This window comes from Panthera tigris, chromosome E1 (assembly GCF_018350195.1).
Source record: "Panthera tigris isolate Pti1 chromosome E1, P.tigris_Pti1_mat1.1, whole genome shotgun sequence".
Classification (NCBI taxonomy): domain Eukaryota; kingdom Metazoa; phylum Chordata; class Mammalia; order Carnivora; family Felidae; genus Panthera; species Panthera tigris.
In genome coordinates this window covers 1483382-1501337 of record NC_056673.1, presented here as the reverse complement: position 1 = coordinate 1501337, position 17956 = coordinate 1483382, and the positions used below count along the sequence as shown (strand labels likewise).

The 17956-nt window shown below is 48.2% G+C and overlaps 1 protein-coding gene across 5 annotated transcripts in view; it reads left to right on the top strand.

The window, feature by feature from the left end:
- RABEP1 (rabaptin, RAB GTPase binding effector protein 1) overlaps positions 1-17956 on the top strand; it is a 100024-nt gene that overhangs the window by 59213 nt on the left and 22855 nt on the right. For 3 of the 5 annotated variants that reach the window (XM_042965998.1, XM_042965999.1, XM_042966000.1), the window contains 5 exons: positions 3935-4138; positions 6117-6277; positions 8946-9065; positions 13877-14012; positions 16795-16973. In XM_042965998.1, coding sequence (XP_042821932.1) covers positions 3935-4138; positions 6117-6277; positions 8946-9065; positions 13877-14012; positions 16795-16973 — 800 coding nt within the window. Of the gene's footprint in view, positions 1-3934; positions 4139-6116; positions 6278-6659; positions 6772-8945; positions 9066-13876; positions 14013-16794; positions 16974-17956 lie in introns of those variants that run through there. The other 2 variants (XR_006211049.1, XM_042966001.1) reach the window with 2 other exon arrangements.

The following is a 17956-nucleotide window of genomic DNA, read 5'->3' as shown; positions in this document are numbered from 1 at the left end:
AACCAACTGAGCCACTCAGCATCCCTTATAGTGGTTTTTTTTTCAATTAAAATTTTTTTTTAATGTTTCAAGAGAGAATATGTGCGTGAGTGTGGGAGGCACAGAGGATCTGATGTGGGCTCTGCACTGACAGCAGAGAGCCCGACACAGGGTTCGACCCACAAACTGTGAGGTCATGACCTGAGCAGAAGTGGGACACTTAACCAATTGAGCCACCCAGGCACCACCTACAGTGTTTTTATTAAGCTGTTTATTATGGGAAACTTTACAATGTGTACGAGAGTAGACAAAATAGTATGAATACTGCTGTGTTTAGACAGCATGGTATTGGCATGAGAACGGGGCATTTTTCTAGAAGTTCCATAATTTTTATAGAAGTTCTCAATGTATGGAAATTTGATATTTGACATAGCATTATAAATTTGGGAAGAGCCCAGAACAGTGGGCTTAGAACGATGGGAACATGCGAGTAGAATAGGCAGATGCCTACCCCACACCTGAATGTCCACGGCCGTAACAGCTGATACGCCAGACTGTCATATGGCAGCGAATGATCGAAGCAGTCACGTGTGTGAACAATCTCAGGAACGAAACGATGTTAAGAGATCGAGGTAATTAAAGAGGAATACGACTCTATGAGAGCACTGGGGTTTGAAAACCTGTAGCAGAGCAAGGGTGTAAAATACGCATGGTAATGATTCCTCCAAATTCCTGATAGTTGTTACTTCTGAGGGAAGTAGGGTGTTTGTAATGTTTTACTTCTTTTTTTTTTTTTTTTTTTTTTTTGAGACAGGAACAGAGCATGAGCAGGGGAGGGGCAGACAGAGAGGGAGACACAGAATCGGAAGCAGGCTCCAGGCTCCGAGCTGTCAGCACAGAGCCGGACGCGGGGCTCGAACTCACAGACCGTGAGATCATGACCTGAGCCGAAGCCGGACGCTCAACCGACTGAGCCACCCAGGCGCCCCTGTAATGTTTTACTTCTTGAAGTTGAAAAGAGGTTGAAACACACGTAGCAGTAATATTAATAATTGATGAAGCCTGGACGCCTGGCCAGCTCAGGCCATGGAGCATGAGACTCTTGTTCTCAGGGTTGTGAGTTCAAGTCCCATGTTGGGTACAGATCTTACTTAAAAATAAAATCTAGAAAAAAAAAGATGAAGCTAGGTGATAGGTGTCCATTATGTAATTCTCTATATTTGTCTTTATGTTTGAAATGTTGTATAAAGTGTCAGTATATCCAAATGAAGTGTCTTGTTTGGATCCTAATTCATACAGACTTCAAAAAGACATTTTTTTGGCAACTGGAGTAGTTTTACTACAGACCAGGTATTAGATTATATCAAACAGTTGTTAACTTTGTTAGGTGTGACAGTGACACCGTGTTTGTGTAAGAAGATATTCTTGTTTTTAGAGAGGCATGTGTAGTGTGTTAGGTGATGTAATATTGTTTCTGGGACTCATTTTTAAAATACTTCAAAGAAAAAGGGTAGTTGAAATAAATGTGGCAAAGTCTTGGTAATTGATGAATCTTGGTGATAGGCGTGTGAAAGATTGTACTGTATTCTCACCTTCCGAATGCGTTTGGAAATCTTTATAATTACATCTACAAAGCCAGAATGGGTAATAACTGCTCTTTATTATTATTTTTAAAAATTTTAATGTTTATTTATTTATGAGAGAGAGACAGAGCATGAGCAGGGGAGGGGCAGAGAGAGAGGCAGACACAGAATCAGAAGCGGGCTCCGGGCTCTGAGCTGTCGGCACAGAGCCTGATGCAGGGCTTGAACTCACGGACCACGGGACTGTGACCTGAGCCCAAGTCGGATGCTTAATCGACTGAGCCACCCAGGCACCCCAGTAACTATTCTTTAATAATAACTTGTGCTACTGGCAGATAGATTTGAAATGTTTTGGTACAGAAAGTGTAGGTTTTTCTAACTTCTAACTTCTGTTTGTTTTCTCATTTAAAGGTGTGTGTGTGTGTGTGTGTGTGTGTACGTGTGTGTGTGCGTGCGTGTGTGTGTATATATATGTGTAATACATAGCATATAATACAGACTTAGGTAAATACGTAAAGTCAGTCAGGAGCAACATTTGGCCGAATCTTCCTTCAGGCTCTCTGTGCTGCTCTTAACTCTGTGGAAACATGCCACAGATTAGTCTTTAGGTTTGGTATTTGCAGTTTTTGTGTCCGTAGTGATGACGCAACAGTGTATGCAGCTCTGGGCGATTTCCAAGAAACAAAACGTTATCAGGGAGAATCAGCGGAGGAGGGGAGAGCACGTGGACTTGAGCCTTGACGGAACTGTGGTTCTCAGAAACGAACAGAGTATTCCGAGATCATGGTTTTTCTTTTATTTCACATTTTACGAAAACATTCTTCTATCCAGAACACCCCTTTTGTGGCTTTGTGTGTTTTGTCTCTAGATCATTCCCACACACCTACCACTGTGTCCCAGGGGTCTGGCTTGCCTTCTGGACACTTCAGATAATTACTTTCTGTAATTAATGTTCTTGTAAGTTTTCTGTGGCTGGTGTTTCGGGATATTTTAATAGTGACAAGCAGCGGAAAACTGAGGCTGAGCGAATAAAGGTTTCTTAAACGGCTTCAGTTACGATCAGCGTGTCTGGTGTTTCCCCCGTTACTTGGACTACCAAGCTGTTAATTCCTGTGTGTGTTTGATAGTGAAAGTGCCTTGGTTTTACCTATCTGATTTTTTCAAGTACTTAGACAGTCAGGCAGAGAAGCGTTGCTGCTGATCTGGCTCGAGGGCTGTGTGATTCCTTAGATCCCATGGCCGCTGGTAATCGAGTTAGAGCCTAAGTCAGATTGTTTTGCTGGCTGTCAGCTCAGTTACCGTGTTCGCTAAAGGGAATTGACGACTTTGCATAGAGGTGAAGGGTTCTTCTGCATAAATGTCTCCTAACTTCTGTATGGCAAAAGATACGGAAAAGTTAAGCGACCAAGAGCACCGAGGCTGGAAAAGCTTTGGAGGAAAAGGACTGATATTCACTGTATGTAGAATACCGTTCCCAATCAGAGGAAAGACTGTTCATGAGCACAGGGAAAGGGTATCACCAGGGAAGAAACACAGACATTAATCAATGTAATGAAGAGACTCAGCCTCACTACTGGTAGAGAAATACAGATGACAGCTGTCACCGTTTTCGTCCCCATGGTGTTGGCAACATTAGGGACAGTGGAAGATAGTGACTGTTGGTAAGTGTGTAGGGAGCAGACACGGCCCTGAACGCTGGCGGGGGTGGGGTGGTCGCCTCGTCTGAAGGGCCATTCGGCCAAACCCCGGGCTTACATAGGCTTACGTCTGTACTTGGCTCACCGTGTCAGCTCGATATTGAGGAGGTGGCAAAGGGATGAGGAGAAAATTAATCCTGACTTTTAAAAATCCTTGATCTTGATCTTGTAGCTTGCGGTGTGGTCCGGCTTTCTTTTCTCCCGTGTTAACCGTTTCTCAAATGTTCACCTTGTGCAAGTATTGTACTCCCGAGCATTTTCAGTAAATTGTTTATCACTAAGACCACCTTCTGAGATGGGTGTTTTTATCCCCGTCTTGTAGATGTGGAAACTGAGGCCAGAGAGGTTAAATAAGTTGATTAGCCAGTGAGTGAAAGAGTCTAAATTTAGCTTTAAAACTATGGCCTTCATCACTGGCTGGTTGGATAATGAGTAAGGAATGGACTTGTGATGCCCTGCACACCCTGAGTCTTAGCTTTATTAAAATAATTGGTTTTCTAAGTTACCTAACATTGAATTTAATGTTTAGCTCCTTCGTTAGACTGTTAGCATTATAAAGGGGACGCTGTATTTGTTCCTTGGGCTGTCAGCCTGCCGAGTGCCAGTGCGGCCCCTTCCCTAACCGGAGGCCTCCCCTCCCCTCCCCTCCCCTCCTCTCCTCTCCCCTCCCCGCAGAGGACCTGAAGAGGCAGAATGCGGTGCTGCAGGCCGCGCAGGATGACCTGGGGCAGCTTCGGACGCAGCTGTGGGAAGCCCAGGCGGAGGTGGAGAACATCAAGGCCATCGCCACGGTCTCGGAGAACACCAAGCAGGAGGCCATCGACGAGGTGAAAAGACAGTGGAGGGAGGAGGTGGCTTCGCTCCAGGCCGTCATGAAAGGTAAGGAGGGAGCCCTCCGTCTGCTTTGTCGTTTCCCGGCGACACCGATGCCGGTGACGGACCATTTTCGGAGCGTCTCAGACCGGATCCTGAGTGGTGTTTGTGGCCTCGCGTGTTCCCGCGGGCGCCAGTGGTGCTGTGAACGGGTCTGTCCTCTGGGTGTTCTGGAGGAGCCGGCTCCTCCTGACGCGGGATGAAGCTGCGTGGCTGCGGGAAGTGCGCGGAGCTGGAGAACCTCCCACGGGAGGCCTCCGGGCCCTGCTTCCACTCGCTGGTCCCAGCGGATTCGCGCCCGCCCGCTCCGTGCGGCCAGTTCCACGTCTTCAGGGGGAGCCCGGGTTTTGCTGGGCCTCTTCGCGGCGGTCTCTGTGGCCGAGTGGCACGGGCTCCGGAGGCCTCGTGGGCCGTGACCCTCGGACCAAAGGAAGAGTAGCCGTCTCCCGTCCGTCTGCTGCCCACACTAGTGCTCGGTCACAGCCTGCGTTTCTCAGGTGACAGTGACCCGAAGCAAGTTGCCCCTGAATCTTCGGGTTCCTGAAGTCGGTCCAGTTACTGCCGTGGGCGTGAACTAGGGACGAGCCTCTCCTCTCGTCTGCGCTCGGGTCCTGTTTCCCTCCGTGCTCCCTGACAGCCAGCGTGGTGGCTGTCACCCGGGGACTGGCCCCCAGATAGGAGTCCGGTTCTTGCACGGAAGCAGCAGCCCAGGGGTGGGGACCCCAGGGGGTCACCGGTGTCCTGGGCTCCTTCGGTCCTCCTCCATCCGTAGCGTACGGTTTTCAGCTCCGTCGTCCTCCTGGCTGAACATGAGCTGCTCCTCCTTCAGCCCCCTCGCATTTGCTGAGGCGTGTGCTTACCCACAGCTACAAAGGCAACTGGAAAATCTCGTTTGTGAAGTGCACCACCGACTTCCTAAACGAAATTGGGGTTCTGTTGTTAAGGAAGAAAGCGGGGCGCCTGGCGGGTCAGTCGGTTAAGCGTCCGACTTGCAGTCCGTGAGTTCGAGCCCCGCGTCGGGCTCTGTGCTGACAGCTCGGAGCCTGGAGCCTGCTTCGGATTTTGTCTCTCTCTCTCTCTCTCAGCACCTCCCCTGCTCACGCTCTGTCTCTCTCTCTCTCTTAAAAAATAAACATTAAAAAACATACACAAAAAGACAAAGGAGCAGTGGAAGTTAACAGACATACGTGTTTATCCCATGATGTGTTAAGATTATATTAAAGATAAGGTCATTTAACAAAGACCTTATAGAATCTGTCTCAATTTAGAATCTGAGTTACAGCAAAATATTCCAGAAGCGCATCCCTTCTCTCTCACATTCAAGTAGTTGGGTGGGGGTGACAGTCCCATTTGTCTCAGGAGCCGTAGCGTCGTGTGTGGGAGCAGCGGTCTGGCTGAGGTCGGCCCCCGGGTCCGAGCCAGCCCTGCTGCTCTGGTTGTGGAATGTTCACCGGCCAGAGTGTTTGGCCTTCCCTAAGCTTTCTTCGTCCACGAGGGAACGAACGGCACAGGCCCGTCGTGAAGAGCAGGCATGAGTCACAGCCCTCACGACACTTGTGCACGTAGTAAGAACCAGAAATCTTGCTTGAGTTTTAGTTGGTTTTGTTTTGTTTTTATTTTTTTTTAATTTTTTTTTAAACGTTTATTTACTTTTGAGACAGAGAGAGACAGGGCATGAACAGGGGAGGGTCATAGACAGAGGGAGACACAGAATCTGAAACAGACTCCAGGCTCTGAGCCGTCAGCACAGAGCCTGACGTGGGGCTCGAACTCACGGACCGCGAGATCATGACCTGAGCTGAAGTCAGACGCTTAACTGACTGAGCCACCCAGGCGCCCCAGTTTTGTTTTGTTTTTAAAGTGAATTCGACGATTTCCAGAATCCAGGCATACGCTCTTTATGTAACTCCTTTTAAAATTTCAGTGTGCCAGAACATTCTTCCTCAGAGCGCTCAGACCTGCGATCTTTGGTGATATTTTGTAGAGACGGTCCGCGACTACGAGCACCAGTTTCACCTCCGGCTGGAGCAGGAGCGAAGCCAGTGGGCACAGTACCGGGAGTCCGCGGAGAGGGAGATTGCGGATTTAAGGAGAAGGCTGTCGGAAGGTCAAGAGGAGGAGAATTTAGAAAACGAAATGAAAAAGGTACGAGGAACGTATTCACCTGTAGGAATATTCGAATTCGAATGCAGGATGCCTCCACCCGCGTTACTGTGGCCATAGGCGGACTTTCCTGGTTTCTGTTTGGGGGATTGTTTGGACACACACGTAAATGTAGCGCTGGGTAGCCTGACTCCCTGACCCCAGACGTGTGCGTGGCTGACCTCCCTGCCCCTTCTTCACATCCCGAAACAAATGTCTCCGCTGCAGGAGGCCTGTCCTGACCACGCCACTCAGCACGACAGCCTGCCCTCCTCCCCCCTGCACCTGCCACCGCTCCGCCCATCGCCATATCCTGCGGTGCTTTGTCCTTTCCTACAGCACACACAGAGTTCACCTGTTGATCATGCCTTCCCTTCCTTGCTAGAACGTGAGCTCCGTGAGCCAGGACCCTCGTTTGTTTGCGTGTCCTGCGTGCCCACGGTAGTGTCTAGCACGCAGGGGCTCACAAATATTTATCGAAGGAGTGTGGCCGCCAGGTGAGTGTGTCTAAGCCGGACCTTCAGAACAGATGTTGATTTTCCGTCTCTCTCAGTATCCCTGGGTTCCCGTGAGACAAATGTACCGCATATTATGCTGGAACATAGCAAGATGCCTGAACATGGGGCGTTGGAGAAGGTGCAGTATTTTTTCATGAAGAAAATAGTGAAAGCTCTTTGGCCAGTTTAATTATATAAACTTGTAGCCTACTGATGTGTGTACATACTTCTATTTTAAATCACACATTATATATAAAATTACAACTAGATTTTGACTTTATCTTTCATTCGTATTAATCATCATCTTTGGTTCCCAACCCTCGGTCCGTACAAGGACTGTTTTTGTGTATTTAGAAGGTGATTTAGTTTTTATAATAACCGAAAAATCATCTGAGAACCCAATACCCAAGAAAGAAGCTTTAAACACGAAGAACCGTTTCTTCCACTCCATTTTATTCCAGGGGAAGACTGTAATTCAGCGTCTTCACGAGGATCCGACATCTTCCTCACCACTAGTCACTTAGCCATCTAACAGAGTTGTCCACAGTCACCTCCCTCAGGTTGTTGGAGATAGTTCCTGTTCGATGCTGTCGTTGGGGATTCCGGTCCAGGCCGTAACAGGAGATCCTTGTTTCCAGTTGTTCCTGATTTTTTCACAACGTGCCACTTCCTGTTGCTTTTAAAATTTATTTTTATTTTTAAAATAGACTTGGCGCACCTGGGTGGCTCAGTCAGTTTAGTGTCCGACTCTTGGTTTTGGCTCAGGTCATGATCTCACGGTTCATGGGATTGAGCCCCTTGTCGGGCTCTGTGCTGACAGCGTGGAGCCTGCTTGGGATTCTCTCTCTCCCTCTCTGCCCCTCTTCTGCTTGGGCATGTATGTGCGTGTTCTCTCTCAAAATAAGTAAACGTTAAAAAAAAAAGTAAACTAAAGTTTATTTTTTAGAACAGTTTTTGATTTACGGAGTCAGATTGTGTAGATAGCACAGAGTTCCTGTGTGGTCGACGTCTGGTTTTCCCAGTTACTAGTATCTTACGTTGGTGTGGTACATCGTCACGACTAGTAAACCATGATTGAGTATGATGAGCTAACGTCCATTCATTGTATTCAGATTTCATTAGTTTTACCTGATGCCCTGGCTCACTATTTTTAAGATCTCACGCAGGCACCACGTTGCAGGATGCCACGTGTGTCTTTAGGCTCCTCTTGGCCCAAATTTTCCTTGTTGTTGTTTTAAAGAATAAGTCTAATGAGGTGACAATAAAATGCAACACCCAGGCATAAAAAGAATCCTAAGGAAATTCATAGAAGGCAAGTAAGTCCCCTGTCTCATTGTTTATCAAAAATGAAAATGTAAATACCGTAATTGCTACAGAACTGTTCCCCTGGAAGATGAGACACACGAGGATGCTGGCTGTGACCCACGAACCGTGAGATCATGACCTGAGCTGAAGTCGGACGCTCAACCGACTGAGCCACCCAGCGCCCCCACCAAAAAAATGTGTTTTTAAATGAAATAACTAAGATGAAAGCTTTTTAATAGCAACACAATTTTGTAACATTTTATTTTAAAAAAAAAATTTTTTTTTTTCAACGTTTTTTATTTATTTTTGGGACAGAGAGAGACAGAGCATGAACGGGGGAGGGGCAGAGAGAGAGGGAGACACAGAATCGGAAACAGGCTCCAGGCTCCGAGCCATCAGCCCAGAGCCTGACGCGGGGCTCGAACTCACGGACCGCGAGATCGTGACCTGGCTGAAGTCGGACGCTTAACCGACTGCGCCACCCAGGCGCCCCCATCCACCCATTTCCAAAGAAAGTATCATGTCCTGAATTTAGTAACTGGAGTTGTAAAACTTAAAGTGTTATGTGTATTTCCTTTTATATATAGGGTATTTTCGAATTTCATGAATTGATTTAAAAAGTCAGGAGTGTCATAGTGAATCCGTTTTCCTACCCACTCCCATTTCTAAGTGGAACACTGGGAAAATTGGGATGATGGCTTGGCCTGCACGGTCCTACGGCACCGGAAAGCACACGTGGTTCAGTTCAATGAGCACTCGTACGGCGCCCGGTGGGCTTACTTGTGTTCAGTCTAACGATGTGTGAGTCAGAGTTTCTCAGAAAAGCAACGAGCCAGTAAGTTGTAGCATTTAATTCTTTTTAACCGTAGGCCCAAGAGGATGCTGAGAAGCTTCGATCTGTTGTGATGCCCATGGAGAAGGAGATTGCGGCTCTGAAAGAGAAGCTGACGGAGGCTGAAGACAAGGTTAAAGAGCTGGAGGCCTCAAAGGTTGTGAGATGTTGTAGCCCGTTCTTGCACCCAGTGCCCTGACCTGATGCCATGAGCACAGCTAGTCATGGAGGGGCAGACCCTGGCATTCAGACTGTGAATCCGAAGAATCTTGGTTTCTTTAAAATACAAAAAAAAAAAAAAAAGAAAAAAAAAAAGAAAAAAAAGAAAAAGTTTGGAGATGATTTTGTATGGATGGTTTAAATAATCACCATAGTGGTGCTCCGTTTTGTTTTGCTTTGGTACAAAGTTAGTGTTCATTTTCTTGTCAGAATGAGACCTGATCTCATCCGTTTTCTTGTTGAGGAAAATGAATGGGTCCAAGCTGACTTCATTCCCTGAAGCTGGCCCCAGAATTGATGTGTGAGAGATGATGTGGTTAGAGCGTGGCTGGGTTTGCTGGCCATGAAGTCACAGCAGAGGGAATGTCGATCATTTTAACAATTAATTGAAAGTAGGAAAGAAAGAAAATAATTTAAAAAAGGCAGTAAACAAAAGCACAGCATAGGAGTGTGGAAAGGGGAATGTGTCCATGACCCTAATAAATGTGAACTGATAATCACCTACTGAAAGAGATGGGATTTTTAAAAACGTAAATTTATATTGATTATAATAGATGCACCTAAAATAAAATTATAAGACTGAAAATAATGGGATATTTAAAGGTATGTCATATAAATTCTAACCAAAGGAAAGTTGATATAGCAGCTGTGATATGAAACATTTAGGATGTAATAGAAAAAAGAATAGAGAGACCCCATCTAATAATCCATCAGTAGGATAGGACAGTCATGATTGAATGTTTCTTACACACCTTGAAATCTGTGAATTACAAGGGACAATTAAGGGGAAACTAACTTTCACAGTTATAGTAGGAGCTTGGAACTGATTTATAGCAAGTGATCAGGTGGGCAGAAAAAAATATTAGTAGGGATATGGGGGCTTTGAATAACCAGATTAACAATTTAGATGTAACATACACACAGAATTCTGTAGCCAGGAAAGGGGGACTGTATCTCCTGTAGTCGTAGAGTGTAGGAGTTAGGAGCTCAACATTTAGTAGCAGGGGGGAACCTTTGGGAAATTAAGCTTACTGTTTGGTTTTCTCAACTATAAAATGGAGATACCCCTACTGCGTGCCTTGTAAGGCTATTAATAGGATTCTATAGAACACTTAGGACAGTGTGTGAGACAAAGTATTGTTAGTTTCAGGTACATGATATTTCTCATAATGACACAAAGGAAGCGTCAACACGTTTTGAAGGATTGTTATGCAGACTCAAATCTCTGTAATTAAATTATTTAGAGTAAAACGGCAGCTAAAATAAAATCTCTGGAAATGGAAAAAAATCATGGAAAAAGGAATTCTAAGATATTTAGAGTGATTTGAATATGTTACTCAAGAATCTAAAAAACAAACAATAGTACAATGTGAACACTAGGAAATCTATAATATTCGTAAGAGCAGAAATGAGTGAAACAGAAAAGCAGAAGAGAACTTGAGAATATCAGCATAATGGGAAAAATGGGAAAGCTGGTAAGACAGACCTCCAATAGGACTCATCAAGAAAAAAAACCATTAGAAATCAGAACGGGGACATAACCAGAAATCAGTAGAGACTTGAAAACAAAACATACTCATAACAGTGTCATACCAACAAATAGGAAATGAAGGAAATTTGGTTAAATGAAAACTTTTTTAAGTTTATTTTGAGAGCAAGAGAGTGGGGGAGAGGCAGAGGGTGGGAGGAGGGAGGGAGGGAGGGAGGGAGAATCCCATGCAGGGTCTGTGCTGGCAGCACAGAGCCTGCCGTGTGGCCCGAACTCAACGAACTGTGAGATCATGACCAGAGCTGAAACCGAGTCAGACGGTTAACCAACTGAGCCACCCAGGCGCTCCGAAAGTAGTAACTGTTAAAGAAAGTGAATTTATAGTCAGATTTAGAGTCAAATCTTCCTTTCTCCTGTTTCTTCTCTGAAAGACGTTCGGGTTTTGCAGGCAAGTTTTTCCAAACCTGGAAAGAGATGATCCTTATATTTTACAGTGTGTGTTAGAGAACAGGAGGAAAGCTCTCCTGCTGATTTTGTGAGACCTGCATGATTTCATTACAAGCACACAGAAAAGTGGTAGGAAGGAAAGGCATTCTAGATCTATCTCACTTAACGTAGAAACAAAAATTCTCAACAGTGTAAAAAAAAAAAAAGAAAAACATCTTAACCAAATAGGATATATTCCCAGGAATTTAGGGAGGGTGTATCATCAGAAATCCCACTATTGTTACGCACCACATGAGAAGATTGTAGGAGAAGGGCAGTGTGTTCTTGGCTTCAGAAAGGCATCTGATAAATTTAAACATCCAGTAACTTGATAAGAACTGTTTATCAAACCATCAGCAAACATTATGATTAATGAGGAGTGTTCAGCAGCCTTACCATTCATGACAGGAACCACGTGAGCAGACCCGTAGTCCGTGATTCTGTGCGGATTGTGTTTGTGGCCCTGGATGACACAGCAAGATGAGACGGAGAGATGGGCTTAACCGAATGAAAACAACAAAATTGACTTGGTGGTTTATGTAGAAAACCAGGACGACGTACAGACACATTGTCAGACCTGACCACAGTTCAAGAACGTTGTTCCAACAAGAGCAACAGACAGACGTGATAGTGTTTGTGTCCTCCAGTAATCTGCCCAATGGGGGGAAGATCCCATTCACGGTAGCAAAAGCAAAACAAAACAAAAACACCAAAAAAGCCTCACTGTGTGTTACCCGAGAATACATCTAAACAAAAACGGGTAAGATCTTTACAGAATACATTATAATGAAGGTCTGAATACGTGTGTTCTGGAATGAAAAGATAATGTATTATAAGGCAGGTAGTATATCCCCAAATTCATCTGTAAACTCAGAATTCCACCCAGATTCCAATAGGGTTTAATAAGCAACACGGTAAGTGGATCCCAGAATTCACACGGAGAAGTGGGGGATCAGAAGTGTACCCGGGACAGTTTGGAGGAAGGCAGGGTGGAGACACTTGCCCGGACACGGGACAGCGACCCGGGTGTGAACGTGACAGGGGAGTTGTGTCCCACCCTCAGCAGGCTGTAAGTCCACCACACAAGTTGGTCATGTTTACACACCACTGGAACGTGCGAGAAACTCTTGCACTTTCAGCTGCCATTGTCCGGTTGGAGCCCCAGGTGACAAATACGGGGTCCTTGGGTCGTCATCGCTTCCCTTCCCTCCGCCACATGTCGATGCTGGTACCATAGGTGTCCCCAGAGGTAGCTTTCCTGACCCCACCCTCCAGCTCTCACCTAGATGTTTGTGGGTGTCCGTGTGTGTTTTGGCTTTGTTATGTGTTAGGGCAGATGGAATTCAAGGGCATTCGCGTACTGTGGCACCACTTTCCCAGGGTTCTGCTTGGTAGCTTTCAGAGGTTAGAGATTCATCCATCACAAATCGAGTCAGGCATTCGCGCTAAGAAGTAGCAGCAGGTCGAATTAGTGATTGCGTACCACCGCTGTGTGTCTGCACACCGACTCTCCTCATCACCAGCTGGAGTCCCGCCCTCTCCAGTGACAGGGACACGCCTCCCAGCAGTCAGTGCTTTGTCACACCCGCTTCATGTCTTCGGTCGTCTGACCACGTCCAGGGAAGCGTCAGGTGGCTGCTTCAACAATCATTTTAGCCTGTGACCAGTACTAACGTGTGGTCAAGTTCACTGCAAACTTGACTGCCCGCATTTTCAAGTTTGAAGGAGTAGGAAGAAGAGAAGCTTGGAAGTGGCCTTGAAAGTGAAGTTGGACGTAACCACGGAAAAAGCTGACACGAGTAGCCAGAACTTAGGATGGGCGGTTTATAAGACAGTACGAGTGATTCTGTGATCACTCTCTGGGGCAAGACTGCATTTCACTTTGGTCGTAACTGTTTCACACATTAGACTGTCTTGGTGATATTTGAGTATTACAGTTAATTGTTAAGCAGGAGTAAGACCTGTTTTAAAAGATGTGATTTTAGGGGCACCCGGGTGTCCCGGTTGGTTAAGCATCCTGACTCTTGATTTCAGCTCAGGACGTGATCTCACAGTTTCGTGAGTTCGAGCCCCACGTTGGGCTCTGTGCTGACGGTGCACAGCCCGCCTGGATTCTCTGTCTCCGTCGCCCTCTCTCTGCCCCTCCCTGACTCGTGCTCTCTCTCACTCTCTCAAATAAGTAAACTTTAAAAGATGTGATTTTAAAACATACCCCACACTTGCCTCCAAGTTTGTGTTTTTTACAGCATGAGACTATTTTTTCCATTATGACTTCCTCTTTTTTCCTTCCAATGTATGTGCCTGTTCGAAACGTGTCCTTTTTATAAGTTTAAGGCATTTGGGATCACCTCACCGGAAATCAAAGAAAAGCAAATTTACAAGAGTGTGGTACTATTTTTATCTTTAGAAATTAACTGCTGTTTTGAAAAGAACCCGCAACAACTCCGTGTGACTGAGGGTGGCAAAATGAGCACGTGTACGTGTCGCTCTGGGAGTACACCCTGGAGCTGCCTTTGTGGAAAGCGAGGCACAGGAGTGTCCCATACGGTGTCACTCTGGGGATACAGTTATCAAGAAGACTGTGTGTGTGTGTGTGTGTGTGTGTGTGTGTGTGTGTTCTCTAATTAAAAATCGTTTAACATTTTCAACTTCTGTGAATACAAACTCAAGTGATTTTCAAGGCACGTTCAGATACACGTACATATACATCACCGATAGGTCTCAGGTAGAAACTATGGTAGGTTTTACTTTAATAGCATCGCATTCTGTTTCAGGTTAAGGAGCTGAATCACTATCTGGAAGCTGAGAAATCCTGCAGGACTGATCTGGAGATGTACGTAGCCGTCCTGAACACTCAGAAGTCTGTCCTACAGGAAGATGCCGAGAAACTTCGGAAGGAATTGCACGAAGGTAAATACGTATCCTCTGTAGTTTTAGTCTCGGTCTCTGAGAAAACCAGAACAAATCCGAGAGGCCGCACATGAGGGATTCACCGTAAGCCTTGCAGTCGGTTGGAGTGTTGTCCTGGGAGCCGTGAGGCCTAAAGACTCGCGGCTGTAACGGAACAGCTTCACGAGGCGCGAGGTGTGGGCAGAGAGACAGGAGGGCCGGGAATTTCTGCTTAAACTGCTTTTGCCCCCAGACCCAACTTGATGGGGGTAGTTCTGCAAAAGGGAAAGTGGGGCCGGAGGGCAGCATCTCCGTTTGTGAGGAGTGGTTTTGATTTCACGAGGCTGGTAGCGGGGTTCTGCGGAAATTGACTCTCTTTTCCCCGGCCTGGGCGAGAAGGCTTATCTTTTCCCCATTAAAATAAAGATCCACTTTTGTCTTTAATTCTGCTAGCGAGTCTTAATTGCTGGGGTCCTTAACCTTTGTTGTGTCACGAACTTCTCTTGGCGGTCTCGTGAGACCCTCTTAGGATCGTGTTTTTAGTCCCTAAAATAGCAAATACAGAAGAAACGACTTACTGTAAAATGGTGATCAAAATATAAATGGCTGCAGACTTAAGATACAGGAACAAGGGTGCTACTTTATTAAGGCACTAAATAAAAAGTAACTAGTGTAATTTTGAAGTGCTGAGCTCCGTGATCTTTTAAGATCTGCGGCTGCTGTACAGAGATGTCACGTCCGCGGCTCGTGCCGGTGACCGTCGTGAGTATTGTCATACTTACCGTGGTTGCTTGCCCACATTTTATAATTAAAGGAAATGATACATTTCAGTTAGGAGTTAGTGAAAATGAAGATCCAGCTTTTTTCCTCACCTAAATGCATGGACCCCCTGAAATCTCGTCCACGTTGAGGGCGATACTAGCAACATATTTTAACGGGCAAGGGTAGGACTGTGGGGTCAGAGTCCCCCAGTGGGCACTTTTAAGTGTATCAAGTGCCTTGGGAAATACAGCTCTCCCACCAGTAATTTAGGTTTGTGAATGAGTCCGTTCTTTCCCCCGGGAGTGGAAAGCTGAAATTATAAAGGCCTACGGAATTATCTCACAAAACGTTATGAATATGACCCAAAGCTTGAGTGAGTCTCTGGCTTTCTGGAAGCATGTTTCTCATGTGCTGCTGCCGTCGAAAAGACATGCAAACTCTGAAAATGTCCAAAAGAAGTAGGGCTTTCCATTTAAACGGTCCCCTTGACAGTCTCATTAAAACGAGTAAGGGGACTCACACCAAAAATCGTAGGTCAGTGAAAGGAAGGCCGGTAACAGTCAAGCGGCCGTGTAGCCTGCAGCCTGACTTGGGGACAGTAGCCATGCCACCGAGTTACCGCTGTGGCCGGTCACGGGTGCTGGGCTTGGAGACGGCAGTGCCACTGGTGAGCTTCTTAAGAGAAGTTGTAAAGCGGGGCTTTGAAAGAGAGGTGGGTGTTTGTCAGGTGGCCAGACATGGACTTGATGTCCCAGGCCATTTGCACGTGGTGTGACAAGGCGAAGGAGGAGATCCGGCCAAGTTAGGACGTGAGGGCAGCAGGGCAAGACGTGATGGGAGAGGCTGACGTGCTGACGTGACCTGGGTCGTGGACGCCTTCTGCCCAGGGACTCGGATTCTGGCCTGTGGGCAGGAACGAGCTTCTTTCAAATGTTTTTCTTAAATGACAGCTTTATGGAGACCTAATTCACATGCCATGGTGTTGGCTCTTTTAAAGTCTGTTCTCACAGAGGTGTGGTGTGAGCCGTTACCGCTAATTCCACGACATTCTCACCACTTCGGAAGGGAATTCCGTGCTCGTTCCCAGTCGCTCGCCGTGTCCTCCTCCGCCCCAGCTCCTGGCAGCCGCCAGTCTGCTCTCTGTGCCTACAGGTTTGCCTGTCCTGGACTTCTGTCTGAGTGGCATTGGACAGTATGGGGCCTCGTGCTTGGCCTCTCTGTTGGGCTTTAAACTGTGAGTGGTAACTTAAGTTGTGCGGTTCAGAAAGTTCAGTTTGCCAGCAGTCCGGAGGACAGGCCGGGAAGCGTACCGGTTGAGCCGTGAGGGCTGGTCCGAGGCGGGTGGCAGAGGCTGGCCGTCACCTGGCACGGTCACAGAGGGCTGTGTTGGGGCGAGACGAGAAAGCAGTACGAGTGTTCTCTCGGGTTTGTGGCTTGAGTGACGGCGATGCCACCCGCTCGTTCGTCGGTGCAAGACGGCCGAGCGCCGAGTACTGGCAGGACCAGCCATTACACGGGACCCGTGACTGACCCTGGGCGGTCAGGGCCGGCCCGGGCTCAGGGCGGGTCTCTGGGTGATAGGTGTATCAGTGAGTGTGTAAGGACGCTGGGGAGTGGTTACTGTGCCTTCGGCTTCCGGAGCGGCCGTTCCCACGGCGCGTTCCCGAGCACGCGTGTGCGGTGAGTGGTGTGGGAAGGGACGTCCGGTCACGTGAACTTGGGAGCTCCTCTGAGAGAACACGCTGGAGAGGCCGAGCTCCAGGTCCTGCAGGAAAGGAACCTTCAAAGATTCGTTTAACCAGGGTTTCTAGCGCTTCCTGAGCACGGGGGCCCCTCGTCCACGCCGCCATTACGGGGGGCTCGGGGAGGGTCTGCTCTGGGAGAGGCGGGACAGCTGCCGTGTGTCCCACGGCCGGTCGGCCCTGGGTCCTCATCCCGACCCCGGCGGGACAGGCCAGCGGCCAGACCCGGTCTGGCGGCCCCGTGCCGCGGGCACGGTCTGCCGTTCAAGTTCGGTGTCTTGGTTGGGGGTCCCCGACAGTGTGCCGGCTCCTGGAACAAGAGCGACAGGAACACAACCAGTTGAAGCACACGTGGCAGAGAGCCAACGACCAGTTTCTGGAGTCCCAGCGCCTGCTGATGAGGGACATGCAGCGCATGGAGGTCGTGCTCACGTCGGAGCAGCTCCGGCGGGTGGAGGCGCTGCGGAGGAGAGACCAGGTGAGCGGCACCCCCGCCCCCCACCCCACGACCGCGGAGTCGGAGCAGCTCCGGCGGGCGGAGGGGTGTGGGTCCGCGGCTTTGGAAATGGCCGCGTCTGGGGCCCAGAGCCCACGTCGCCACCACCGTCTTCGGAACGGTGCGCACTTCCGAGAAGAGCCTTCTGTGCGGCTCTGTCCGGGGCTCCCAGGGCTCCCGGACTAGGTTTGTCCGGGCCGCGTCTCTCTGACATGGCCCTGGCGGCCGCACCGGAAGGGACCGCGTGGGGAGGGAGGGGCGGACCGGCCTGAAAAAGCCGGAGCCTGGCGGGCCGCGCGCCCGAGACCCTCTTTTCTCCTTACCTTTAAAACCTGTTGAGCCGACACGAGCAGTACACAGATACATCTCCTGCCAAAGAAATTTGTGGCAAAGGCAAAGCGATAAAGTCTGCCGGTCACCTCCTTTTGGGGACGACCGGGTGTCATCCGCAGCCGTCGCCTGGGAGGCCGCCTCCCGGGCGCTGCCGTGTTTTAGGGCGTCTTGGGGTTGGCTCGTGTCGCGCAGGCGTGTAGCAGAGGCACTCCACGGCCTCCTCTCCTCACCACGTGGCGGGGCACCTGCTCCCGCAGGCAGCCGTCGGCCTCGCTAAGCGCCGCGCCACCCCCCTCCCTGCTCTCTCCACGCGGGTCCCGTCGTCTTTGTTTCTTTTCCATTTCTGGTAGCAGTGCAGCTGGTGCCCCGTAGTGCGTTGTGCGTGGGTGCAAATACCTCCCCGGGGAAACCGCGTGGAAGCTTTCTAGGGACCGTGAGCCGCTTTCAAGTGACCTTGTGTGACTTGGGTTGGGTTTTGGTTTTTAGATGTTCCGTCCTTAAAATGTCTTTTCTTTTAAATTATTTTTTTTTTCTTAATGTTTTTTATTTATTTTTGAGACAGAGAGAGAGCATGAGCAGGGAAGGGGCAGAGAGAGAGGGAGACACAGACTCCGAAGCAGGCTCCAGGCTCT